This window comes from Babylonia areolata, chromosome 6, assembly GCF_041734735.1.
Source record: "Babylonia areolata isolate BAREFJ2019XMU chromosome 6, ASM4173473v1, whole genome shotgun sequence".
Taxonomy (NCBI): domain Eukaryota; kingdom Metazoa; phylum Mollusca; class Gastropoda; order Neogastropoda; family Buccinidae; genus Babylonia; species Babylonia areolata.
Window position 1 is genome coordinate 49,635,790 of NC_134881.1, and position 27,221 is coordinate 49,663,010.

A 27,221-nucleotide genomic window follows, 5' to 3' on the forward strand; every position below is an offset into this window, starting at 1 on the left:
GGAAGCTTGGAGGCCCTTCCCTTGAAGCAAATTTCCTTCTCAGGGAGGTCTCTAGGAGTGTTTCACTGAAGGAATCTAGAAACCCGAGGAGAATTCCCTTGTGGGACTTATTCCTTGTTCTTGACTTATTCGAAAGACACCATTTGAGCCTTTGGCCTCGTTTCCTTTGGACTTACTCTTCCTCAAGACTGCTTTTCTCTTTTTCTGGGCCACAGGCTGACATAGGAGTGAGATACATAGTCTCAGTGGATTGTCTCAGAACATGGCCTACCACAGGACGATTCCATCATACTCCGTTTCTTTCTAGAGTTTTTAGCTAAGAACTAAGACCCAGAGTTGCCCTCTTCCTCACTGACCCTTGTCTGATATTTTATCAAGGGAAGATGAGGATAAATATCTTATCCATTCAGGTACCTCAAATATACTGGGATAGGTCTCAAAGTAAATGCTCCTCTCAGATACGTCTTATCATTTCTGTTACGAGAATTACAATAAAGACATTCGTTTTTTCCCACATCATTTTCAGAGCCTACTCTCTGGCTCACAGAGATCTTAGCTGTATGAATCCGAGGGCATATGTGGTGGAGCTACTGCCACTTCGGCCACTAATCAGCACTCTGTGCCTTTCCGCATATTTTGGAGGCAGCCTTCTGGTGGTCAGGGAACCCCTTCATCAGTTTCTACCTCAGGGAATTCCATATGACCAGGGTGGGTGGTTCCAAGGACATTTCCATTGTCGTGGCTAAAACAGCTGTTACTGTTACAAGGAGTCCCCATGCAAACCAACAGGCATTGCCCTCCTCCACTTGCTTTGAATTCTGCATCAGTTTGACATGGTACAGTGTATGACACCAAAATGTGGGGTTTGAAATGTACTCCCTGTTTGGTGATATATCCTTAACATGTTAAACTCAGATGTGCTCCATCCCTGCGGCTTTTTCTGTGGTTCTCATGGGGCGTTCTTGCTGGCCATGGAATGAGTCACTGCTTTAAACTGTTGATTGGCTGGAGCAGGATGGACCTGGCTGGGCATCTTATTACTGAGTAAGCTGCTAAATTTGACCAAACAGAGCAAACCAACAGGCCTAGTTTGCATCAGATTGACATGGTAAGTATATATCACCAGACAGGGAGTGTAATTGAAACTCCTCATTTCACTTACCACTTTGTTATTGGCGACGCCAATGTAATGTTTGCATTTTGTCCTATCCTGTTGGCATCACCAATTTAACATAAATGTGTGGTACTAGCATGTGGCTGAGTGGAAATAGCCTTTGTCATTACACTGTGAACAACACACACGGACCTGCAGTTGAGTCACTGTCTTTATTCATCCTTTCGCTTTCAGTGTTCTGGCTCGACTTCCTCCTCCTCTAATACTCTCTCTCTCTCTTGGATTCTTGTGCATGTGCATTGTACGACTGTACAACAGTTTGTTCTCTCTCTCATTGGTGTATGCATTGTTTTTTGGTGTAGGTCCTTCCAGCAATCCAACTCCAAGTATCACAAACTTTTTGGCTTTTTGAATAATAATTTAATTTTGAAAAATAATGACGGGGGTGATAGGAGATACAAGGGTAGTCTGATGAATAAAGAGAGGTAGAAACCCCCTGAAACAAACAATCAGTCACATGTCATTGAAACTTCAAAGTAGAGATGAGTAGTATTAAACATTGGACTATTTATGCATTGACAACACCAATGACGGTTTTATAGAAAACGCATGTATCCAGAATGAAAGGGTAAATCAGTTTAGTCAAATCTACTACAAGAGATTTTAAGAATCTACGATAAACTTTATAAACTACATTATCTCTCCATCCAGTACAACAATTTAATAAAGGCTAATAAAACCAGTTCACATTATAATTAATCCCAGCTATTTGCACTTGCAAAACATAAAAACAGATAAAACTCCAGCCAAATCAAATGTTACCAAATGGCAGGTCTTCATTTATTGCATTGCAACTTTGTCATTTTGGCAAGAGAAATAACAGATTTATGATTCACTTCACAACAAATTACAATGAATCAAAATACTAAAAACCCTTTGTATTAACTGTTATCAATTTTACTAATCTCGACAGTGCTTTGAGAGGCACACAACCACTACTGACTAACAAGCTGAACAAGAGTTTATAGGAAACATCCAGCAAACCCTCAATGAGAGGTACAAGTCGAAGGCCACACTTATGATGCAACCACACATGATAAATGATTACCAAAGAAACAAACCACACTACTGCCCAAAACAGTATAAAAGTTTGTTGTTGTTGTTTTTTTAAACCTGTGAAATAATATAACACTTATAGAATTGTGCTATGAATAACACTCAGCCACAAAATTATTCATGTTTCATGCTGTGTTACTTCTTGTAGATTGTGGTGATCTTTCTTTGAAAAGTGACTTCTTGTAGATTGTGATGCTCTTTCTTTGAAAAGTGACTTAAGACAATTATCTGGTTTTAAACTGGACAATAAAAACATACCGTTTATTGTTGATGTTAATGATATTAATGTTAGCACACAGATTTGCAGCATTTGCCCCCCCAAACAAAGAAGATTAGTTGGGGACTTACAGGGTGGGCAAACCGTGAAAGCTGTGGTATATTTTCAGCTGAAGGAGCCACACTTGCCATTCTGGCGTCGCCGCTTCCCTGTCTTCTTGTGTTCTTACACAGTCATGCTTTTTTTGGTGAGTAATGTCCTATTTTCTGTGGTCTTTATCTGTAGAAGACATTATAGATTTATTCATCTTGTTGTGCTTTTGAGATAGCTGACTTTTGTGGTGGTGTTGTTTTTTTTTCTGCCACGAAACTGGTATTACTATGATATAGCTCATCTTCACTGTGTTTATGAAGGCCTTGGCTCTGTCTGATGCAGACTTGGTGTTAGCTGCCTTTTAGAAGAGATCTTGCAGTGCTGCCAGGTCATTTTGATTTTTTCAGAAGCGCCTCTTCAAGATAAAAAAAAAGAAAAGAAAAAAGAAGAAGCAGGGTACCACCAAATGCTAAGTGCCATATACACATTTAGCGCTCAAAAAAAGAAAAAAGAAAAAAAGAAGAAGCAGGGTACCGCCAAATGCTAAGTGCCATATACACATTTAGCGCTTAACTTAAAGTTAATTAGGAGCAGCAAACTTGACCATGCATTCAAATATGAGGCAAGGTAGCCACCTAAAAATAACACGCAGCAGCAGTGACAGGTAGAGCTATGGCATGGAAGAACAGACAGCACAAAACGCGTTGAATGCTCTTCCATTCTGTGCTACCAGTGTCAGTCGGCTGTTGAGAGCTGTGTGTGCTGTGGTGACGGGGGAAGAAAACAGCACATCTTCTTTAACTCCATGCAGTTCATTCCCTTGATTTTCAATCACTGGTGATCGATGGAGAATTTTCAGAAATTATCATACATAAAAACACCTTTTTGTTAAATGGAAGCAATTGTAATCTAAAATAAACCTAAACAGACGCATTTATCATGAAAAAAAGTATTAGTTTAAAAAGTTATTGTCCTGTCGCAACGCAAAAGGAGAAACCACATGCTTTCTCTTCGATGCCATCTTTAATTTTGACATTTCACCCTGCAAGTGCCTACCAACTTTTCCTGCAGTATGACTTCAAACGACTCTTTCTTGGAAAACTAAGCCTTTGATAGCTCCAACGAAGAGACCTGGGAGCTACAGGATGCCATGTCTGACAGTGATACAGACGAAGACCCTATCTCCCTTCATCGATTCCAGACCATAGCAGACAATGCAATGCGTGAGTTTGAACTTTGATTTGTTTACATCAATCTGTTAACTAGAAAATATCACTGTTGTGATACACAAATGATGAAATCTGGTCACTGGTATTTATTTGTCAACTTACTTTTGATGCGTCTTATTGAGCATTTGATAGTCGATATCATATAAACATGTGGAGTGATGGCGTAGAGGTAACGCGTCTGCCGAGGAAGCGAGAGAATCTGAGCATGCTGGTTCAAATCACGGCTCAGCCGCCGATATTTTCTCCCCCACCAGATGCCGTGGCAAAGTGGTTAGCGTTGCGGACTGACGGCTGGGAGGACGCAGGTTTGAATCCCAGGAGAGGTGGGTTTTTCGGCCCATGGCTGGCTCCTTCCCAGAGTTGAGTGTGCTGTGGGCTTAAATGGGGAGACTGGGACCACACAGTCGAGTGTCATCCACTTCAAGGATGCGTCTTTGTGTGTGTTGCTCTAATTACCTGACCAACACTGCAAGTATCTATATCTCTCGGGGCTGGGATATCATTATGACAGGAAGTGTAGAAGTACAGCTTTGTCACGCAGTCCCAAACCAAAATGGACCTCCACAGCAACATCGTCATCGTCCTCCTCCTCCTCCTTCATTATCATCAATATAAAGAAAACAGTCTCAAAGTCTGAGGCATTTCATGCCCTGCTCTCATGGTGACCTCAGTTTCGATACCCCTCCACTTCCGTGCTTGGGGTGAGTCCTGTCAATGTCTTCAGTGTCGGCAGATTCATGGGGGGCTGTTGTTTGAGGGACGTGGTGGCGGTCTCCACTCTGGGAGGGTTGCTCACTCAGTCTGGCTCCGCGACTAAGCCATTATTGTCGTTAGTAGGGGGCTTAGTAGGTGGTGTCCTAAGTACGTTAAATCAGAACAGGCACCACTGAGCACCACTGAAGTGACTCAGCAGCAGTGCAGGGTCTCCTCTGGTGTGTGGCCTCCTGGCAACCTTACATCGATGGTTCCCTGCAGACTGCCGATGCTGGAACTGTGACGGACAAACCCGGGTGTGGCCATGTATGGGAGAATCTAAATGAATGGCATGGGAGTAAAGCCACTGAAATGGTGCAGAAGATGGGGCAGCAAAAAAAAAAAAAAAAAAAAAAAATTTTCTCCCCCTCCACTAGACTTTGAGTGGTGGTCTGGATGCTAGTCATTCGGATGAGACGATAAACCACGGTCCCGTGTGCAGCATGCACTTAGCGCACATAAACGAACCTATGGCAACAAAAGGGTTGTTCCTGGCAAAATTCTGTAGAAAAATCCACTTCAATAGGATAAACAAATCAAAATGCATACAGGAAAAAATATAAAAAAAGAATGGGTGGCGCTGTAGTGTAACGACGCGCTCTCCCTGGGGAGAGCAGCCTGAATTTCACACAGTGAAATCTGTTGTGACAAAGAGAAATACAAATAATTCTCCTTTGACACCACATGCTGCATCAGCAGACTGACCCAGTTTCTGCTTGCAGACGAGCAAGTGCTTTGCTTTGAGAAATCAAGACAAACTGAGCAATCATGAACTTTATTGATGCTGGGCTGGTTTTAATCGCGTGTGTCCATGATGTATGCATTTATCACATAACATTCTGTGTGTGTGGGTGTGTGTGTGTGTGTGTGTGCGTGCGTTTTTCCCATTGCACACAAGGTTGTGTGTGAAAGTGTCAAGTTTTTGTGTGTGTGTGTGTGCTTTATTCCCTTGCATGCAAGGTTGTGTGTGTCAAGTGTGTGTCGAGTGTGTGTGTGTGTGTGAGTGTTTGTGAGTAAGTGCATTGTTATTGGTGCACATTTCTATTATCTGGAGAAAAAGAAGTGTTTTTCACTTTTTGTAACAGAACATGGAGGATCCAGGATCACAAAATCCTTTGAACGTGGAGTCTACCTGGATGATGTCAAAACAAGGGCTGATATCAACCAATATTTGCTGCCAGTGGACCTAAGACATTCTTTCTATGCATTGGAAAGACATCAAAACTGTTTCATTTCTGTCAGCAATTCATACAGCAAATAGATCCAGCTTTGTTCATTGTACTTTTGTAGATCAAAAGTTCTTGGGAAGTTTATAAAATCAATGTCAGAAAGCCACAGTTAGTCAAAGACAATGAAAATATGGGTGGGATTGACAAAAGTGATCAGTTAATCAACAAATACAATGCATTATGCAAAACAAACATATGGTAGAAAACTCTTTTTTTTTTTCATTCCATCGACATTTCATGAGTAAATGCTTTTATTTTGTTTCAAGATTTCAGAAAAATATCACCCAGACATTCCAGAATTACAGAAACATGATAGATATCGTCAATCAATTAGACTTTACTGAAGATCTGATTAGAAAGCTTACTGGTCTTGGTGAATATGAAAAAGTTTCAGAAGCATCCAATAAAATTGTATTATTTCCATTTTCCTGTATAATTTTTTTTTTTTTTTTTTTTTTTTAAGAGAGAGAGAGAAAGAATTGTAAAAATAATGTTATGCAGAGTTAAAGAAAGAATAAAAAATAAAGGGAGAACGGTGTTCACTTCGAAGTCGACTGGACGGGTTTGTGTGCACTCTCTGTTACACTTTACGGACTTTTTTTTCCCCTCCATTCTAGTAGCCGTTGCCGGTTTACTGCTGTGTTTTGGTTTGTTTTGTCCTGGTGTTTCTGTATATGGTGATTTATCCTGCACTTTGTCTCTGTTTTGTTTTTTGTCTTTCCTTTTCTTTTCTATTGAATTGTTCACCATGACGACTGGTATCGACTTGGGAGGTGAGCGCACTTTACCTGTTTTTGTTGTAAACAATGAACTGCCGGGGTTTGATAAAAAGCATCTCTACTTCCGAAATCTGTGTGGCTGCAGAAAAAGTTACAGGCTATAATTCAATAGGAGCCCAGCATATAGGTGGACTTTGGAGGATTTATCCTCGGCAAAAAGATGCAAGAGTCAAATTGCTTATACAGGGTTTTGTGCTTAGAGGGTTACAAGTGGGTGTCCAAGACCAAAATCCGTTTGTTGTATGACCTCCCAATTCAAATGATTCAAACAGTAGAGAGGAGCAGCCCCCTTCAACGAAGCTGATCATCGGCAACATCCCTCTCTCTTTCTCCAACATAGAACTGTTGCAGTCAGTCAAGCAGTTGGGAGTAACCATCCACTCCAAACTGATCGCAGAAAGGGACAGGGATGTTCACGGCAAGCTGACACACTGGAAGACAGGCAGATGTTTCCTGTATATAAAAGTTCCGGATGTTCCCCTGCCCAGAAATGTGGACATTGGCCCTTTTAAAGCCAGCCTGTACCACAGGGAGCAGAAGACCCTTCAGCGACAACAGGAGGCGGAGTGTTGACGGTGCCTGCAGAAAGGACACACAGCGGCGGACTGCCCAAACCCAGTAAAGTGCAGGCAATGCCTGAACGATGGACACAAAGCCGGGGATCCAACGTGCAACCTGGAACCAATTATCAGACATGAACAGACAGACAATTGCAAAACAGAAAATGCAACACTGAATGAACAAACTTGCAGCACCACAGTCAGCCCTGGACAAGACGACAGATCGACAATGGTCTCTAACAAACAAAACCAAAACAGTGCTGATGACAGAAAAACAACTCGATCCAGACAGAGGACAAGACAAACCATGCTAAAGACATACAGGCTGGAGGGATCGGTATCCGTGAAGCGTCCACACTCCAAGGGTTCCATGTCATCCCCCGCAGACAAACAAGCCAGAAGAACACAGGACAACAGTGGTGGAGAGTCTGACGATGACAGTCTGTACTGTGAACCAGCAAGCAACCCCGATTGACTTTCCCCCGTCCCCCCTTTGGTCCCTGGAAACGGTCACAGCTATGATTATGGACCTTGAGTATGGCTTACGATTTGTGTAATGATTTTATAATGAATCGCTTATGGGAAGAAATCATGCTTTGCTAAATGGATGGTTTTTTGTTGTTGTTTTTTCAGGAGAAATCAGAGGATGCGTTCAAGTTCTGCAAATGTGCAGGGCTGTCTCAGCATCCATGGAAGACTTTCGTTTCTTTTTTTTCTTTCTTTTTTTTCTTCTTTTTTCCCCCCCTTTTTTCTTCTGTCATCATTTTTCTCCTTTCTTTCTGTTATCTTTTTTTTCTCTCTATTTCCATTTCCTTTTTTTTTTCCATTTCCTTATAACAGATCTTCTTCCACAAAAGAAGAAAAAACATAAACACACACACAATGACCCCGCACACAATTACAGTGTCTGAAAGAGAAAAATAGGCTCTCTCATTCTCTCTCTCTCTGGAGGCACTATAATTATGCAAGAACAATATGTATATGTATGTTTGATGTGATCACCTGGTCACTCGTTGTTTTTTTTGGTTTTGTTTTTTGTTGTTTTTTTATATAAAAAAATATATATATTCCTTTCAGATTTCTAAGGTGTAGCTCTGTTTTGAATATAAGTTCAAGATTCTTACATTTGCCGTATTTAAATTTGGAGATAGCAAGCCTTGCAACCAATAAGATAATGTTTACTTGTTTTCTTTTTGAATTTGATAATATATCAGTTTTAGTTGCACCAGATAATGCTATCTTCTCGTTCATTGAGATCCAAGTGTTATACTTAGTAAGTATAAATTGTTTAACGTTGGTCCAGAAAGTGGTGAGCTTGGGACATGCATAGAATGCATGTTCAGTGTAGTCGGTTTCTTGGCACCAATGGCATTTGTTAGTATCTGTGACACCCATTTTTTGTAGCATGATGTTTGTTGGGTAGATGTTGTGTATGAATTTGAAATGTAATAACCTCCGTCGAGTTTCCTGCGTGCATTCATAGGCTAAGCCGAAATAATCTTGAGTATTGATCTCTGATTTTCGTCTCCAGAATTGCACCGTGCAAATCTCATGGTTTTTTTTAAGAGCAAATATTTTCCTGATTTGTTTATTAGACAGGGTGGTTACGTTTCCTTCTTCAGTTGCTATATTATATGGAATGTCTTCCTTTTGATTATCATGTGCTAGCTGAAGTTTCCACGCGTGTGGTAGTGCATCTATGATTGCATTGTACTCAAATACAAGGTTTGGCTGAGGACCAGTTCTTTCTGAAACTTCTTGGTACATTAAGAGGTTTCCATTCAGCCATAGGTCTTGCACAACGGAAAACCCCACTTTGCTCCACTGTATGAAGAACAAGGTATTTCCCCTGTATTTTATATGTTTATTGTTCCAAAGAGGTTCCGTTTTTATGTTGTCTGTCAGTCTATTCTTGTTAAAGGACGCTACTGTTTTTAGCACATCTCTCCAGAAGACTGTACCTTTCTAAGTGTTTTATTTCTTTTGGAGCGACATTACAGTTAAAAGCACAGTGTGTGTTCTCAAAAGGTGCAATATTTTGTTTTGCAAGGATGCTCCATTGTGCTTTTTCTTTGAGGAGTTTTACTGCCCATTTTACCTTGTACATTTGTTGTTGGTGTTCAACATTTATCATATACCGTCTGCTTTGTTGAGACTCAGAACTCCCCATTTCAATTTCTTAAATGCTCTTTTATTGTTATATTTTTTCTTCCACAGGAATCTATACAAGAGAGTATTTATATAGTTTTTTGTCTTTTCTGGGATCGATGCTACTTGTAGCAGAAGAGTGAATTGTGACAGGAGGAGTGTTTTTGCAAGTATAACCTTGCCAAAGAGTGATGGTTCCTATGTTCCCTGAGTGGACATCCTTGTCTTATTCCTCTTTCAGTTGGGAACCAGTTGGATAACCAGCCACCATTGTGTATACAACTTTCCTTATTTCTCATTGCAGTTGCAATTAAACTTGCGAATTTTGGACCAAAATTAAAAATGCCAAGTACTTGTTTTATACAATTCTTTGATATCGTGTCGAAGGCTTTTGAGAAGTCTAATGCGATCAGTGCACCTTGCTGGTCAGTTCTGTCTAAATATTTTGTGAGATCATCAAAGAACCTCAAATGAAAAGCAGTGTTTCTACCCTTTATAAATCCTATCTGATCTTCGTTGATTATTGTTTTGATTATGTTTTGCAGTCATATAGTCAAAGCTTTGGAAAATATTTTGTAGTCTGTGTTGGTAAGAGTAATAGGTCGGTAGTTTGCTAGATTGTTTCTTTCAAGGTTTTTTCCTTTATGTATTAGTGTTATGATTCCTTTTCTCATTGAAAAGGATAGTTCGCCTTGCTCCAGGGCATCGATTATACAATTGAAAAGTGGTATTTTCAGTCGGTCCCAAAATTGTTTTATAGAAAGATGGTGTGAGACCATCGCTTCCAGCTGCAGAGTCTTTATTTAGCTCATTGAGTGCATGGGTGAGTTCCTCCACAGTAATTTCTTTGTCACAGTCTTCTTTTCGCTCTTGTGTCAAGACTGGAAAATCCTGGTCAGATAGGAAATGCTCCCGTATGTCTCCCCCAGTTAACGATTTGTCTTCTTTGTATAGATTATCAAAATATTCTTTTATTTCTCCAAGTATCTTTTCCAGACTGTCTGTTGTCATTTCATCTATTTGAAGGCAAGATATTGTGTTTGATGTTGCCTTTATTTTTTCTAACTGGAGAAAGTATCTGTTTTTTTTCTCACCATGTTCTATCCATTTGACTCTGGATCTGACCTGTGCTCTCGAGCTTCTCTCAGTTCCTGTATTTCTATGTCTTTCTTCATTTTGTGTATTTTTGTTTGGATTTCTTTATTGTTTGGGTCTTGTGACAATTGGTGTTCTGCTTCGTTTAGCGTTTTTATGGCAGTTTGTTTGTTTTGACGTTAGGATTTATTTGTTTTTGAGTATAGAATACAATAAGATTTATACTTTGAACATTTCCCAAGCTCTCTGTGGATTTTTGTGTTTATATTGTGCAAAATGTTCATCAATAAAAGTGTTTGTTCCGACTAGGAAAGCTTCATCTGTTTGTAGGGAATTGTTGAACTTCCAGTATCCTGGACCCCTCTGAAAGTTGTTTGTACTGAAGACTACTTTAACGAGTTTGTGGTCCGATTGTGGGAACACCCTTATATCTGCCTTTTTTATCAATGGTTGTGTGGAAGAGTCGCAAAATATGTAGTTGATTCTTCTTGCTGTGAATGGGTTTGGTCTGGACCAAGTGTATTCTTTGGCATCAGGGTGGAGTGTCCTCCACACATCGATAAGATCGAGTGATGCTAACAGGTTGGTAAACGCTTCTGTTTCTCGGATCGAGTGTGGTTTGCCAGCAATATTGTCCAGATGGCTTACTGTTGAAATCGCCCACTACCCACAGGTTGTCATGCTCTTGGTCCTGCAATAGATCGCCAAGTTGGGTTATAAACGCTAATTTATTTATTGTAAAGTTTGGAGCATAACAATTAGCAATAACATTCACTTTATCTTCTAGCATTACCTTAATTAATAGTATTCTATCCGTTGCTTTTATGTGTTCAATAGTGGTTTGTTTCTTGTTATTTATGAATATCGTTAATCCATTACTTCTGTTTGTTCCTGATCTATGAAAAACTTCTTCTGACCATTCTCTCTCAGTTTCATGTATTAGATCGTCTGTAATATATGTTTCTTGCAAACATGCAATATCTAGATTTTGGTTTCTTATAAAGTTAAATACTACTTTTCGTTTTAATTTGTTTCTTAGGCCATGCACGTTTAGCGTTCCAATGCTAAGAGTGTTATTCGCCATGAGTATGAGGAGTAGTGTTTACTTCACTGTCCATTATCGTTAGTCCGTTAGACGAAGCCAGGGTCGTGGAGGTGAAATCAGTCCAGTGTTCAGACAGCAGCCGTCAGGTGTCGGCTGCTTCCATGTCTGCGTGGTCCGTTTTCCCTTCTTGCTGTGTGTGAGATCCGCAATCCACACTTGGTCGTTTTTTTTCCTGCTCCTCATCGCTGGCTGATGGGGAGTCACTCCTCTCCTGTTTCTCTCTTATCGTGCCCTGTGCTGCAGTGTCGTGTTGAGCATCGGTTGGCTCCACCGCTGGCTGCCGCTGTGCTCTGCTCGCGGCGGGGCTGTCAGGGGTGTGTAGTTCACCTCCTTGCACAACTTGCTCTGTGTGTGCAGTGCTGCTGTCTTCCTTCTCTTTCGGGGGCTCAGCAGTGACCACCACTGTTGCCTCCTGGTTGTCTGGTTCGTTCAAAGCCAACAGACAATCTATTTTTTTGTATCCCGGTTGGAAGCACCCCCTACACACGACTTCACCCTCACAACCGGACACCCTATGGCCATCTTGTAAGCACTTACTGCATGTAAGTTTTTCCTTCATTTCTCTATGAAAAATGTCTGCTGAAAATAGTCCGACTCTCAAGACTGGAGGCAGTGGAGTGCTGGGTACAGACACAAAAACAAATCTGCGGCCAGTCTGAAAATGTGTTCCTGGCCAGTTCATTTTTGATTGATGAGTGTAGTTCCATGCTTCTTCAGCGCAGCTTCAATGTCTGTGTTATCCACACTTAGCGGGATACTGCTAATCCACGATTTCGTATTGTCTTCTTCCCTTCTTAAAAAGGGGTTTCGGTTCAGCAGAGCCACACATGCACCCCTAAACACAAACCCCTCCAGCAACAATTTGTCTCTGCTTTCGTCTCTTTTGGGATAGATGCGCCAGAGTCCGCGAATACGCTGCGCCCCAACAATCGTACCTCTACCTGACGCACTTTCTGCAGCGACACAAATATCGTATGTGTTGGGCAGAGATTCATAGGAGGGCAGTGCGTGAGCCGTCACGAACACTGGCTCCACCGGTGGGGCAGGTGGGGCCGCCACCATAATTCCAAATTCTAGCACCAGTGCCGGCCTAGCTTACCAATGAATACCCACTTACAATGTTGCTTTCCGTGATAGATGTTGGAATCTTTTCCCACAAAAGCACACACCACTCTTGGTCACATTTCAAACTTTCTACACACGAACAAACACTTATCATTTAACCCTTTCACCGCCAGTCAATTTAGAGTACAGAATTCCCTTGTGGTATAAACACAGAAAAGACAGTGGTTAAGAATAGCTGGGGATTCCCCCTCCGATGTATAGAAAATATGGCCTATCCTACCACCGAACATTGAGAGCAGTAGGTTCATGGATAACAGACCAATGAATGGTCACCTTTCAGTGATGTGAGTCCTCTGCCACGCCTGTGCATAAATGCGAGCTTGGCAGTGAAAGGGTTAAGAAATAGATGGGAGCAAACAATGTCTGACCTGCCGACATCGGAAGCCAACTGGAAGTCTCGCTAAATGGATGTTATTAGACTTGGTTCTGTTAATGCCAGAGGATTGAATAATAAATTAAAGCGGAAATCTATATTCAATATCCTAAAAAAACAAAAACTTGATATTATCTGTATCAAAGAAGCTCACATTATAAAGAAAACTGCAGATTTGTGGGAAAGGGAATGGGGTGGAAAAATCATATCACGAAGGGACAGGTCATTCCAAAGGGGAGATGATCATGATATCAAAACACTTTACAGGAAATGTTCAACTTGTAAAAGAAATCGACAGATTATTAATTGTTTCAGTTGTCACAGAAGAAGTAACTTTCACCATAGCTAATGTTTATGCATCTATTGAAAATGTTGAGAAACTCTCTTTTTTCAAAACACTCCAGAATACATTGAAAGATTATGCTAATGAATGATTATTGATAATGGGTGATTTTAACACAGCAGTCAACACTGAGCTAGACATAATTTCAGGTCATCCCATCCAAAAGCAGAAATTGTTGGTCTTGAAGAAACAGTTGTTGCCCTCAGTGTTCAGGATGTCTGGAGATTACTTCATGAAACTGAGAGAGACTACACCTGGTGTAGATACAACCCATTCATAGTTTGCAGACTTGATGATGTTTTTGCTAGTCAAGATATATCACAATATATTGTCAGTTGTAATAATATGTTTATCTCCAATACTGACCATAAGGCAATTATTACAGAACTTACTTTTTCCAGGTTTGAAAGAGGTCCAGGGTACTGGCATTTCAACAACTCACTTTTGAAAGACCCTTTTTTTGTACAGTCAGTGAACAACTTTCTTGATCAGTTTATGGATGAAAATGGAACAGTATACCAAGGTAAGTCAGTAGAATTATGGGAACTGTGCAAAATAAAAATAAAGTGGTTTTGCATTCAGTATGGTAAAAATAATGCATGCAAGAAAAAAAATAACGAATACCACTAAAACAGTTAAATCAGTTAAAACAGTTAAATCAGTTATTGAATGGTCACAACAATGAAGAGGTACACAAAATATTTTAAGCATAAAACAACAACTCGAGATTTTTTAGCTCAATAAAACAAAAGGTGCACAGGAAAGAGCTCGGGGAAAAATTGATTGAGGAAGGAGAAAAAAGCACAAAATTCTTCCTCTGCTTAGAAAAATCTAGATCAGATATGAGTGTTATGACAAGTATTTGTAAGAACAATGGAGAAATAATATCTAACCAAATGGAAATATTAGAAGAACAAGTCAGATTTTATTCAGATCTCTACAGTCAGACAGTAGTAGTAGTAGGCCTCCTTCGGTCATGGCTGACCATGGATAGAGTATATCCGACCTAATGTCTAATTGGGCTGTCTGCTTGGACCAAGCAGCGTCGCCTGTGACTGTAGAGACTGATGCGAGAGAGAGAGTCTCTGTCACAGCGGTCACATGTGTAAGCTGATGCTGGTCTGTTGGCTGCCGTCCCTTTTCTGCGAGCTCGCTTTTCTGCTGCAGCAGCTGACAGTTTGTCCTCACCAATCCGTAGCAGATTCTTGAGAGTGCTTCTCCAGCTGTTGCGGTCATCTGCAAGGTCCTCCCAGGACTCAGTGTTGATCTCAAGCACCTTCATGTCACGTTTGCAAACGTCTTTGTATCTCAGCTGTGGGTGGCCGATGCTTCTCGGCCCCGTGGCAAGCTCTCCATAAAGGATGTCTTTTGGGGATGCGACCATCTTCCATGCGGCGAACGTGGCCCAGCCAGCGAAGCCGACGCTGTCTCAGCATGGTATACATGGTCGGGAGGCCAGCGCGAGTCGGACTTAGGTGTTTTGTCACCTTGTCTTATCAGGAGATGCCGAGTATGGCCGTAGGCTTCTCAGGTGTAAGATATTGTGCCTTTTCTCCTGACGAGCATGTGTGGTCCACGCCTCACTGCCATACATCAAGGTGCTGAGGACGTAGGCATTGTATACAGCCATCTTTGTCTTCGTGGTCAGCATGGGATTTGTCCACACTCTTTGTGTGAGGCGGGCTAGCGTTGTGGCTGCCTTCCTGATCCTCTTGTCGATCTCGGTGTCAAGGGAGAGGTTGTTGGTGATGGTGGACCAACGTGAGACTTGCTGTTAAAAAATTACAAGGATTGGAGTTGTTTTAGTTTTCTTGGAAATACTTATACACATCTTTCCAATAAGTATTATTCTGTTTATAGTATTTACCGTGTAGTTTTTAATTGTTTTGAAAACCAAACAAGACTTCGTTTTACTGTCAGTTGTACTTTTTTCTCCTAATGTTACTGCATACATAACGTTTTAACTGCTTTCCAAAAATTATTGACATTTGGGCATTCAAAAAAGAAGTGTTCAATAAAATCTACCACATCTTTGCAAGTCACGCATTTATTGTCATCAGTCACATTCATTTTATGTAGCAGAATATTGTTGGGTATATGTTATGGAGGATCTTCCATTGCAGTTCACGCAGTCTTACTGTCTTTTGTTGCAAAATGAGGGATTGGCTAGATATCCTTATTTAATTCAATGCCAAATTTTCTTTTCCAGAATCCACATGCACACTGATTTCTTGTATCTCTGTCATTTGTTGATTATCTAAATATTTTGATATTACTTTTGGTTTATCATTAAAGTTGTTTGCAAAATTTCTCTCATTTGTCAAAGTGTGAATTTGTGTGTCTGCCTGTCTGATCCATTCTTTCCATTCTGCTGGAATTGTATTCATTAAAGCATGATATTCAAAATAAGTGCCAGCATTGTTTTGAAGTACTTTCCTTTGGATTTCCCTCCAATGTATATGGTCTTTTATCTTCTATTTTAATCATATCATAATTCTGTCTATTCCAATCTTAGACCAGTTAGGAAAGAATAATATAGTACTTTTTTCTAAATTGTATGAGACTATTATTCACAAAAATTGATTTGAAAATTGTGAAACTGTACGTTTTCTGCTGATTCTATTGGTTTGGTTTCTAAATATGTACGGAGAACTTCTCCAGAATTCATTTGCAATATTATCAATTTATTTTAATGGTTAGGTCTGCAGTTTACGGTCGAGAACCTTTGGTCATTTTCCAAATTGTTTAAACTGCCATTTTGGGATGTAACTCCAGTTTTCATCTGCAGTGTTGAAAAGTTTTCCAACCCATTGGAGCATAAAAACACTTTTGTAAACTGACCCTTCTTTATCATTCTTAATCCCCCTATGTCATAATTTCCTTCCATTACCTTCATTTTTATTTTTTCATATGCTTTTCTATTTGTGTGTTTTTCTTTGCCAAATGAACTTGGTTAAAGAGTTTGTATATTTTCATAACATAACATACGTAACTGACTTACAGAAGAGATTTCACCCCTCCCGAACCTGGAGGGGGTCAGGCTGGTGTTCTCTTGACCCTCTCACGGGAGGGTCACTACCTTGTCGTGGTCGGGAGGCTTAGTGGCCAGTGATCGAGCGAGCTATGTCGGCGGGGGCATCAGTGCTTCTTGGGGTTTGGTGCTCTGGTCCAGGTCTTAATTGACAGCCTACGTAGCTGTTGGGCTGAATAAGTGGTGGTTTTGTACTGATGCCCCTGATAGGGATCCCATGCCGAAACAGGTCGTGAGTGAGGCCCAAACTAAAACGTGACCCCACTGTCCCCTTTCGCTGTTCTCATATTCTTCTTTTTACTGCCTCTTTTCTGTCCTCAGCTCCCCATCAAGCCTTCTTTTCCACATTCTTTTTTTCTCTGCGGCCCTTCTTCAGGCCCGCCGTGTTTGCCGTGCGGCGTGACCTGTTGATGGAGGGGAATGAGATCCTGGGGATTGAGAGAGCACGCTGCTCTCAAACACATCCCTTTGGCTCGGACCTCTCCTAAGGACAGGCGGCACACATTGGCCCGTGTGTGTCAATCGGCTACCCCTTCGTGGGGCTGGGTCAAGACTGGCAGTTTAGTGGCTAGCCAAAGATAACCCCCCGTAGTGCTCGGTTCTCTGTCCCCGGGAGCTGGGCATGATCGGCGGGGAACACGTTGGAGCTAGACTGTTGGTCGTATATCCCTCCTGAAACCTGGAAGGGTCAAGCTGGTGTTCCCTTGACCCTGGCCCCTAAGTTGGACCCCCTGGTGGGTGGGTAAGGGAGGGATGAATTTACATTTTTTTCAACATGACTTCCAAAAAATCACACCCCCCTAACTCTGGTAAAAGACGACGGCAAGGAACGGACGACTCAGACTCTGATTCGGAGGTCGTTGAGACCTCTGGATTCTTGGCCTCGTGGCTTGTGATGGAGGGCGCTGATGACGACAAGCCGTGTCGGCCTCTCAGCCCCTTCGCTATCCAGAAGGGCTTTCAGTGTCTGGCAGGATCGCTGAAGTCCATCACGAGGCTGAGGAGCAGAGCATTTTTAGTGGAGACGGAGAGTCCAAAAGGCAGACACAGCTCCTTCTCAAGGCGACCACTTTCGTGGATAGGGCGGTGAGGGTTTCCCCTCACAAAGGTCTCAAATGCTCAAAGGGGGTCATCAGATGCCGGAGTTGAAAGGTGTGTCTGAGGCTGAAATCAAGAGCGAGCTGTCCTCTCAGGGAAGTGACCGACGTGTACAGGGTGATGGTGAGGAAGGGGTGGGCAGAGTCCCGACCAACTTTCTTCCCCTACCTTTTCCCCGGAGCCCCCAAGGGAAATTTGGGGTGGAACCTGATGGTGGAAAGTTGGGCCGTCCCCTCTGAGTGCTTTAAGTCCCAGAAATGGGACACGTGAGGACCGAAAAGGGGAAGGCGGGGCCCCTGTTCGAAGGCGGCCCCAGGCGTTGCGTCAATAAACCCCCGGTGTGCAACTGGGGGAGATGGCCCCCGTCCTCATCGAAAGCCCAACCCCCCTGGAAAAAAGAAAAAAAACAAAAAGTCAAGACAAAAAAAAAAAATTTCCTTCTTTGGGGAAAGGGAAAACAGGGGGGAGGCCGCGTCCCCTAGGGTCGGACGCCCCTTGCAACCCGGATGGGGACGTCCGGCCCCGCGATCCAAGGAACGGAAAGGCGACTTCCCCTCCAAAATGGGCCCTTGGGGGGAGCGCCGGTCCACCCCTTCCCACCTGTGCGGCAGTCCCGGGGGAGGAAAGGTTGGGTTTTTTTTTTTTAATTTTTAAGGCAGTGTCCCCAAATGGGGGTTCCCCCTTTTCGGAACTCCCGTGCTTTTTCGTGGAAACCTCTGCGGGGGGGGGTGGGGTTTTTTTTGGTTTAATGTTTTTAAAACCCTAACCGAAAAGGGGGGGTTTTTGGGGGGTGGTTTTTTTTTGGTTTTTTGAAGTTTTTTAATTTTAAGGGGGGGGGGAGTCAGCTTGAGAAAAAAAGGTTTTTTTTTTTCCGGGGTTTTTTTTAAAATTTATGGGAAGGGGAATGTTTGTTTTTTTTTAAAAAAAAAAAAATTTTTTTTTTTTTTTTTTTTTTTTTTTTGGGTTAAGGAAAACCCCCCCCTTTTGGGGGGTGATGAATGGAGGTTTTTTGAAAATTTTTTTTTTGGGGGGGTTTTAAGGGGTTTTATTAATTGTCCTTGGAAAATTTGTTTTTCGTGGTTTGGTATGTTTTGGATGAGGGAAAGGGACAGTTAAAGGGGTTTAATTTGGTTGGGGATGGGGAAAAATGATTTGGAAAGGAATGGAAAAGATAGTTTTTTTAAAAAAGGTGGGGGATGAGGAAGCAGTTTTTAAAGAGGGGTAAAGGGTTTTTTATTGGAAAAAGAAGTTAAATAAGTAGGTTTGGTGGTTGGGAAATTTTGGGGGGAAAAGGGGGGAGGAAAAGGTTTTGGGGGGAAAAAGTAGATTGTTTTAAAACGAGGGGAAAAAAAGGGTTTTTTTTAAAAAAGGGGAATCAGGAGAGATTTTTTTTAAAAAAAAAAAAATGGGAGGGAAAAAAAAAATTAAAGGGAAAAAAGGGGCCCCTTTTCCCCTTTAAACTTTCCCCTTTCAAGAAAAAAACGTTAAGCTTGTACAAAGAACAGCTGAATTCAAACCCCTTTTTTTTAAAAAAAAAAAATTTTCAAAAACCCCTTTTAAACCCCCTAAAGGTTAAACCCCCTTCACCCAAAGGAAAAAAAATGTTAGACCTTCGGTTCCCCCGGGGGGGGGGGGAAAAAATTCCCCAAACCCTTCCCCAAACCGGGGCCCCTCAATTTTAAAAAATGGGCCCTCTTTTCCCCCCCCCCCGGGGAAAATCAATTCCCCTTAAAAAGGGGAAAAAAAAACCCCCCCCAACCCCCCTCCCCCAAGCACGCCATTTCCTGTGGAAAAAGGTTTAAAAAGGTGGGGTTAAACAAAGGCCCCGGGAAAGGGGGGAAAATGCTCTACCTGAATTGGGTTTTTGGAAAATGAAAAAGCTTTTGGGAAACAACAACATGTTCCCAATTTTTTAAAGGGGAAATTCATAAAAAGGGTTAATTTTTTGGGCTTGACAAGCTGGTTGGGGGCACCCGGCCCCCCTTTTAAAAAAGACAATTCCGGGGAAGTCGGACCCCCCTTTGCTTCCCGGAGGGGGGGTTTCCCGAGGGGAGCATCCGCGCCCGGGTCTTTTTAAAAAAATTATGTGTCAAGAAAAAGGCCACCTCGCTTTTGGTGTTTTCTTTTTTGGGGGCCCTTTTTGGGCCCGATCGCACGGTTTCCCCGGGCAAAAACCAGGTTTAGGGGTGGTTTTAAAGTTTCCCAAAAAAAAATACCCTTTTTAAAAATTGCCTTTACCCCCAATCCGTTGGGCTCCACCAACGGGGGTAAGGGGAACCGTTTTTGGGGCCAAAAGGGGGTTTTTTTCCCCCCAAAACCCCGGGGGGCCAAAAGAATGGGGTGTGAAAAGGCTCCCCTTCCCAAAGGGGCCCCGGGCCCCAAAAATGGGTGGGGTTTTCCCCAACCGTCCCCTTAAAGGGACCCGAACCCCAAGGGCCCGCCGCTTAGGGGTTTAACCCCCCGGCACAGGTTTTTGGGGGGGGAGTCTTCCCCCCCAGATGAAAGGATAAAATTTTTTTTTAAACCTGAACCCCAACCGTTTTGGGGTTTAAACCCTTTTGATGTTTCAGCAACCCAAAGCCCCACCCCCCCCATTACCCACTTTGAAAAACGATCTGGGAGGGTGGCACCGGTTTCTCTGCCCACAAACCCCCGGGGCTTTTCCAAAATGAGGCCCCTTCATTTCCCCTTTTTCCAAGGCCCCCTTTTTGGCCCGAACCCTTTTTCGGTTTCCACCCCCCTTTTAAACCTTAGCGGTTTACAGGGGGGGAGCCGTCTGCGGGTTTCCCCCCAAAAAAATTCCCCCGGTTCACCCGGAATGCCGCCGGTTTCTGCTTTTTAAAAAATTTTTTTCTTGAAAAAAAAGAGGGTTTTTTTTTTTCCCCTGTCACCCCCGGGGCAAGCCCGGGAAACCCCCAAAAACTGGAAATTTTCCCTTTAAAAAAAGGTGAGGTTTTTTCCCCTGGGGCCGGCATTTTGGTTTTAAAAAGGGCACCGCTCCGGATCGCGAAAAAGATTTTCCTTTTGTGATAAAAGGGCTGAATGGAAGGGCCAAAGTTAAAATATCAAGGGAAAGGGGAAACCCCGGGAAAACCCTTTTTTGCGGCCTGACCCCCTTCGGGGGGAGGGGAGGGGGTTGCGTAGACCGGTACGGGGCCCTTTTTTTTTTACTTTGGGGGGGAGGGCCCCCTTTTTCCCGTGAGACCTCTAAAGAAAAAGTTTTTTGTTTTGGGTTTTTAACCGGGTTTAAAGGGGTTTTGGGAAATTTTTTTTGGGCCCCTTGGGGGGTGGGATTCTTTAAAGAAATAACGTTTTTTAGTTAAGGAAACTTTAATTTTTTTCTTTATGGAAAGTTTTTTGGGGGATTTTTTAAATTGGGGTGTTTTTTTATCTTTAGATTTTAACCGGGGGCCCCCCAATCTTTTGGGGGGGGCTCAAGCCCAATTTTTTTTTTAAAAAATTTCCCTTTTTTTTCCAGAGTTTTTTTCACAACCCAAATTTTATCCTTTGTTCCTTTTTTCCCCCCCAATTTTTTATTTTAGGTTGGAATTTTGAAAGTAAATACCTAATATCTTTATCATTTTTGTTACTTCAAAAGGAAGGTTTTGGTCTTCACAACCTGTGCCCAGTTTCATGGCCTTAGTTTTCCTTTGATTTAATACCAAGCCTGAGAATGTGGAGAAATCATTTATGATGTTGGAAGCTTTTAACATGTCATCTTTGTTTTTCATAAGAAGAGTTCTATCATCCGCTAGTTTTATTTTCATTTGCTTGTCAATTTGTCTTTCAGTAGGAAGTTTTATTCCTTTTATATTGCTGTTTCTAATCTTGATTGCCAGTATTTCTATAGCTAAAATGAAAGCTAAGGGTGAAAATGGGCATCCCAGTCTGATGCCACATGTAACGGGAAAGGGCTGTGAAATCCATCCTCTGTGACTGATACTGCTCAATGTATTTTTGTTCAAAATATTAACCCATTTTACAGTTCACCAAACCCAAATACTCTAAATGTATGCAACAGATAATCTTGTGAAACTGAGTCAAATGCTTTCTAATAATCTAGGGTGAGGAGATATCCTGATTCGTTTGTAAGGTTCAGATAATCAATAACATCCTCGATGGATCTAATTATAGACGAAATGTTTCTTCCTTTCAAGTATCCAACCTGGTCCGGATTAATTAATTTATATATAACTTTACTTAATCTGTTCGCAAGCGCTTTTGCCATTATTTTATAGTCTGTGTTCATTAGAGTTATTGGTCTCCTGTGATCTAATTCATTACTTGATAATTCTTTTCCTTTGTGTAAAAGTTTGATTATTCTATGTCTCTATGTATAAGACATTTCTTCGTCTACAAATGATTCATGGAAAGAATTAGTTACAAGCTTTTTTAGTTTAATCCAAAAGAATTTCATGAATTCAGAGCTTAACCCATCACTACCTGGAGACGACCCATTTTTCATTTGTTTCAGTGCGTTGCTGGCTTCTTCTTCTTTAATAAGTCCTTAACATAATGATGTTTCATCTTGATATAACTTTGTGAATTGTTCATCTTTCAAGAAATCGTCTGTTGCTTGTGTAATGTTTTTTGTTAGTGTTGTCTGACGGAAGTCAGTCAGGTCAGATAGACATATCTGCTACTGGTAACCTGGATCCTAGTACTACCTGTCACAGGGTCGAATTGCTGGCAACTAAACCAGCACCCCCACCAGTCCTCTCAGGAGGATGGTGAGTAGGGTGGCTAAACACCCTGGTGGAAATAAATGACCCATCAAAGGGCGCCAGCTTTAGAGAGCTACCTGCGGCCACCTAGCTAAGGGAGTAAACCCTGACAGAAAATTCGGTGCGGGGTCCCTAAGGCGGTTGGATGGCAAACTTTGTCACTTTCCGACAGCTCCTGCAGCCGCGTTGGCACCAAAACGTAACAGCCTTGCTGTTCCTTTGGATCTGTCAGCGAGGTGGAGAGGGGGGACAAGCAGCATGGGCAACAGCTTGTCTTTCATATTACATTGCCCAGGCTTATATCCGTCCATCCATCCACAAACACCTTGCACCTACAACCTGGAGAGGACACTCCAGCTTCGCTACTAGCACTAGCATCGGGACAACGCATGAAGTAACAGTTACCAGTTATAAGTTAGCACTCAATTGGCGTAGAGCTGACGCCAGGGGTTGCTTTTGACGGTGGGAGGGACCCTCACGTCCCACTGGACAGCTACCGCCCGCCCAAGCTGGGCAGCCCCCAGCCAATTAGGTGCTGTCCCGCAATGACCTGCCTTCTTCTATGGGTGTATGAAGATTAGGAGAATATCTGACAAGCAGGTCGTTAATTTCCACACCAGGCAAAAAGAAAAACAATGAAACTGGGCTGTTGGAATGTCCGGACAACGATGTCTGGGCTCTCCCAAGATCTGCAAGACATGGTGACGCCAGAAAGACGGCTGCCATAAACAGCAAGCTGAAGAGACTAAATGTGGACATTGCCACTCTGCAGGAAACACAACTGGCTGACTCAGGAACACTAAAAGAGAGGGACTACACATTCTTCTGGCAAGGAAAGAGCTCTGATGCCCCAAGAGAGTACAGAGTAGGCTTTGCAGTCAGGAACAGCCTGCTGAACATGATTGAACCAGGCAGTGGCGGTTCAGAATGACTCCTGACTCTCCGCCTCAACACCTCCGAAAGCGGTGTCACTCTCGTCGGCGCATATGCTCCAACTCTGTCTGCCCCTCCAGACGCCAAGGATGAGTTCCACGAAAATCTCGCATCATCCATAAGGAACATCCCCAGGACAGAACAACTTTTTCTCCTGGGCGACTTCAATGCCAGAGTGGGTGCAGACAATGATTCATGGCCCTCCTGTCTCGGTTCCTTTGGAGTGGGGAAAATGAACGAGAATGGACAGCACCTACTTGAGTTTTGTGCCTGCCATGAAGTGTGCATCGCCAACTCCTTCTTCAGAACGAAGCCCCAACACAAAGTCTCCTGGAGGCACCCGCGCTTAGAACATTGGCACCAACTGGATCTGATCCTAGTAAGACAAGCTGCCATCAAAAACCTCCACACTTGCTCTTACCACAGCGCAGACTGCGACACGGACAACTCTCTGGTATGCTGCAAGATCAGACTGCAACCAAAGAAGTTCCACTGCTCAAAGAAATATGGGAACTCTCACTGACGTCAGCAAGATGTCTCAGCCAGACCTTGTAGAACAGTTCGCAGAGGCCTTTGAGAGAATTTGATGTGTTGCAGCCGAGAGACTCTGCAACAGAAAGATGGGAAACGCTACGAGACACAGTGCACCGCATTGCTATGGCCACCTTTGGGAAGAAAACCACAAAGTCCCACAACTGGTTTGAGGCCAGATCATCAGAGATGACTCCCATTATTGAGGCCAAGCGTGCTGCACTCACCGAGTACAAACGGTCACCCAGTGAGAAGAACCTGCAAATCCTCAGGGCCGCCAGAAGTAAGGTTCAGCTTAACGCCAGGTAATGTGCAAATGAGTACTGGACAGAGCTCAGCGAAGAGATACAGAATGCTGCTGAAAGAGGCAACATCCGAGGGATGTATGATGGCATCAAGAAGGCACTGGGACCAACACAGAGCAAGACTGCCCCGATCAAATCCTCCACTGGGGAAGTAATCAACAATCCTAGCCAGCAGATGGAGAGATGGGCAGAACACTACTCCAACCTCTACTCCACAAAAAACTTGGTGTCCAACTCAGCCCTCGATGCCATCAAGTGCATGCCGGTCATGGAAGAACTTGACGCAGAGCCAACTGAGGATGAACTCAGCAAGGCCATTAACAGCCTGACATCAGGCAAGGCACCTGGCAGTGATGGAATTCCCCCAGACCTCATTAAACACTGCAAGACTACTCTTCTGCATCCTCTGCACACAGTCGTCTGTCAGTGCTGGAATGTGGGAGCCGTACCGCAGGACATGAGGGATGCCAAGATCATCACCCTGTACAAAAACAAGGGTGAAAGGAGCGACTGCAACAAATACATAGGCATCTTGCTTCTCAGCATTGTAGGCAAAGTCTACGCTCGGGTCCTTCTAATCCGCCTGCAGAAACTGGCTGAACGCGTTTACCCGAAATCACAGTGCGGTTTCCAAACAGAGAGATCCACGGTAGACATGATCTTCTCCCTTCGCCAAATCCAGGAGAAGTGCAGAGAGCATAGGATGCCTCTGTATGTCGCATTCATTGACCTCACCAAGGCCTTTGACCTAGTCAGCAGAGACAGCCTTTTCAGGGCTCTTTGAAAGATCAGCTGCCCCCCCAAACTGCACAGCCTGATTGAGTCCTTCCACTCCAACATGAAAGGGACGGTGCAATTTAATGGTAACCTCTTGAAGCCCTTCGACGTACGCAGTGGTGTCAAACAAGGCTGCGTCCTCACCCCCACCCTATTTGGAATCTTCTTTGCTCTTCTCCTGAGGCATGCATTCAGCACACCGCAAGAAGGATCTACCTGTGGACCAGATCAGATGGCAGGCTCTTCAATCTTGCCTGCCTCAGAGCACGGATAAAAGACTGCGAAGCCCTCATCAGAGGCATGCTCTTTGCCGACGATGCCGCAGTTGTGACCCACACCCAGTGGGACTTGCTGTCACTAATGGACCGCTTCTCCCAGACCTGCAAAGATTTTGGTCTGACCATCAGTCTCAAGAAGACAAACGTCCTAGGCGAAGACACGTCATCTCCACCAGCCATCACCATTGATGACTACAAGCTTGAAGCCATCCATCAATTCACTTACCTTGGGTCCACCATCACCGACAACCTCTCCCTTGACACCGAGATCGACAAGAGAATCAGGAAGGCAGCCACAATGCTAGCCCGCCTCACACAAAGAGTGTAGACAAATCCCAAGCTGACCACAAAGACAAAGATGGCTGTATACAACGCCTGCATCCTCAGCACCTTGCTGTATGGCAGTGAGGCGTGGACCACACATGTTCGTCAGGAGAAAAGGCTCAGTACCTTCCACCTGAAAGCCTATGGCGCATACTCAGCATCTCCTGGCAAGACAAGGTGGCAAACACCGAAGTCCTGACTCACGCTGGCCTCCCGACCATGTATACCATGCTGAGACAGCGTTGGCTGCGCTGGCTGGGCCATGTTCGCCGCATGGAAGATGGCCGCATCCCAAAAGACATCTTGTTTGGAGAGCTTGCCTTGGGGCCGAGAAGCATTGGCCGCCCACAGCTGATATACAAAGACGTTTGCAAACGTGACATGAAGGCGCTTGAGATCAACACTTATTCCTGGGAGGACCTTGCAGATGACCGCAACAGCTGGAGAAGCACTCTCAAGAATCAGCTACGGATTGGTGAGGACAAACTGTCAGCTGCTGCAGCAGAAAAGCGAGCTTGCAGAAAAGGGACGGCAGCCAACAGACCAGCATCAGCTTACACCTGTGACTGCTGCGACAGAGACCGTCTCTCTTGCATCGGTCTCTACAGTCACAGGCGACGCTGCTTGGTCCAAGCAGACAGCCCAGTTAGACATTAGGTTGGATATACTCTATCCATGGTCAGCCATGACCGAAGGAGGCCTACTATCTTTTGAGGAAGAATTGGGTGAAACTGTCACATACACGGCACACTAATGCATAAAAAAAAACCCAGACATACGTATGCACATGCAGAATATTAAAGTACGCAACAAATGTCCATCATTAGAAAACCCTCACACAAAAGAGGCATGAATGGGACTATTTCTATCTCCATTTTCTTTATCACACAATGTGTTCTTTTCTATTTGAATATTTCGCTTTGCTACCATCAGTATTACTATCATTATTAGTATGATTAGTATGATTGTTATTATTTTATGTTGTTTTTTGTTTGTTTGTTTGTTTTGGGGTGGGTTTTTTTTTGGTCAATGAAGAAAGCCATGTGCAGAGCACAAAGAAAAAAAGTATTTTAAACAAAAGAAAAAGGGGACCCCGCCCGCCCCCCACCCCCCTGAAAACCCCCCCAACAAAAACAAAAACAAAAAAACGTAACAATAATAACAAATAACTACATATGAATCTGGGAGATTTCCTTACCTGTAGAAATTAGTCAAAAGACCAATGTGTATTGGAAAGTCTTTTTGCTTTAATTGATCCACATGATGTACATCTTGAAGCAAGGCGTGTCGCAAGCAAAATGGCGACAATTTTAAGTGAGTTCTGTTCACACATGTCTCTTTATGAAGGTCAAGGTATTCGTGTCAGGGTTGTGTGTCTCATCAGGGCCTAACTCCCCATTTTCACGTGCTCACATTGAGCTGTTGTCAAATGATGTGTCCACCTCCATGTCTTCTTCATTTCACAGATTATGATTTTTGTAGCCTACATTTTTGTCTTGTTAAACCTTATATAGCCTTGCTTGTTCAGAATATGTAAATACGACTCACTTTGTTGAAAAAAAAAAAAAAAAGCTGCATAGTTTAAAAAATGAATAGAGGCTAAAAAAAAAAAAAAAAAAAAAAAAAAAATCATCAGTAATACACTGATTTAGCAGTTCTTTTAAAAGAATGTGAAAACATCCGTCACATATTTTATTATGTCCGTATTGTCTCAAGAAATGTTTATTCATTTACTTTTTATTTATATATTTATTAAGATGTTTTACTATAGCGCATATTCTTGAAGCTCTATGCATTTTACAATATCATGTCATTGCCAACATTGCATGTTTCCGTGACACTTTAAATTTCTCGCTCACATGGGCTCACAGTTCAATTGAAAAAACATGCACACACACACACCATCACACATACACACATGCACACACAGAGAGTTGCATT

General features: G+C 42.9%; 1 protein-coding gene across 5 annotated transcripts in view; it reads left to right on the plus strand.

Annotated features, from left to right (window-relative positions):
* Nucleotides 1-27,221, plus strand: part of LOC143283114 (anoctamin-1-like) — a 358,246-nt gene that overhangs the window by 188,319 nt on the left and 142,706 nt on the right. For all 5 annotated transcript variants that reach the window (XM_076589234.1, XM_076589235.1, XM_076589232.1 and 2 more), the window contains one exon: nucleotides 2,617-2,694. In XM_076589234.1, coding sequence (XP_076445349.1) covers nucleotides 2,617-2,694 — 78 coding nt within the window. The remainder of the gene's footprint in view (nucleotides 1-2,616; nucleotides 2,695-27,221) is intronic.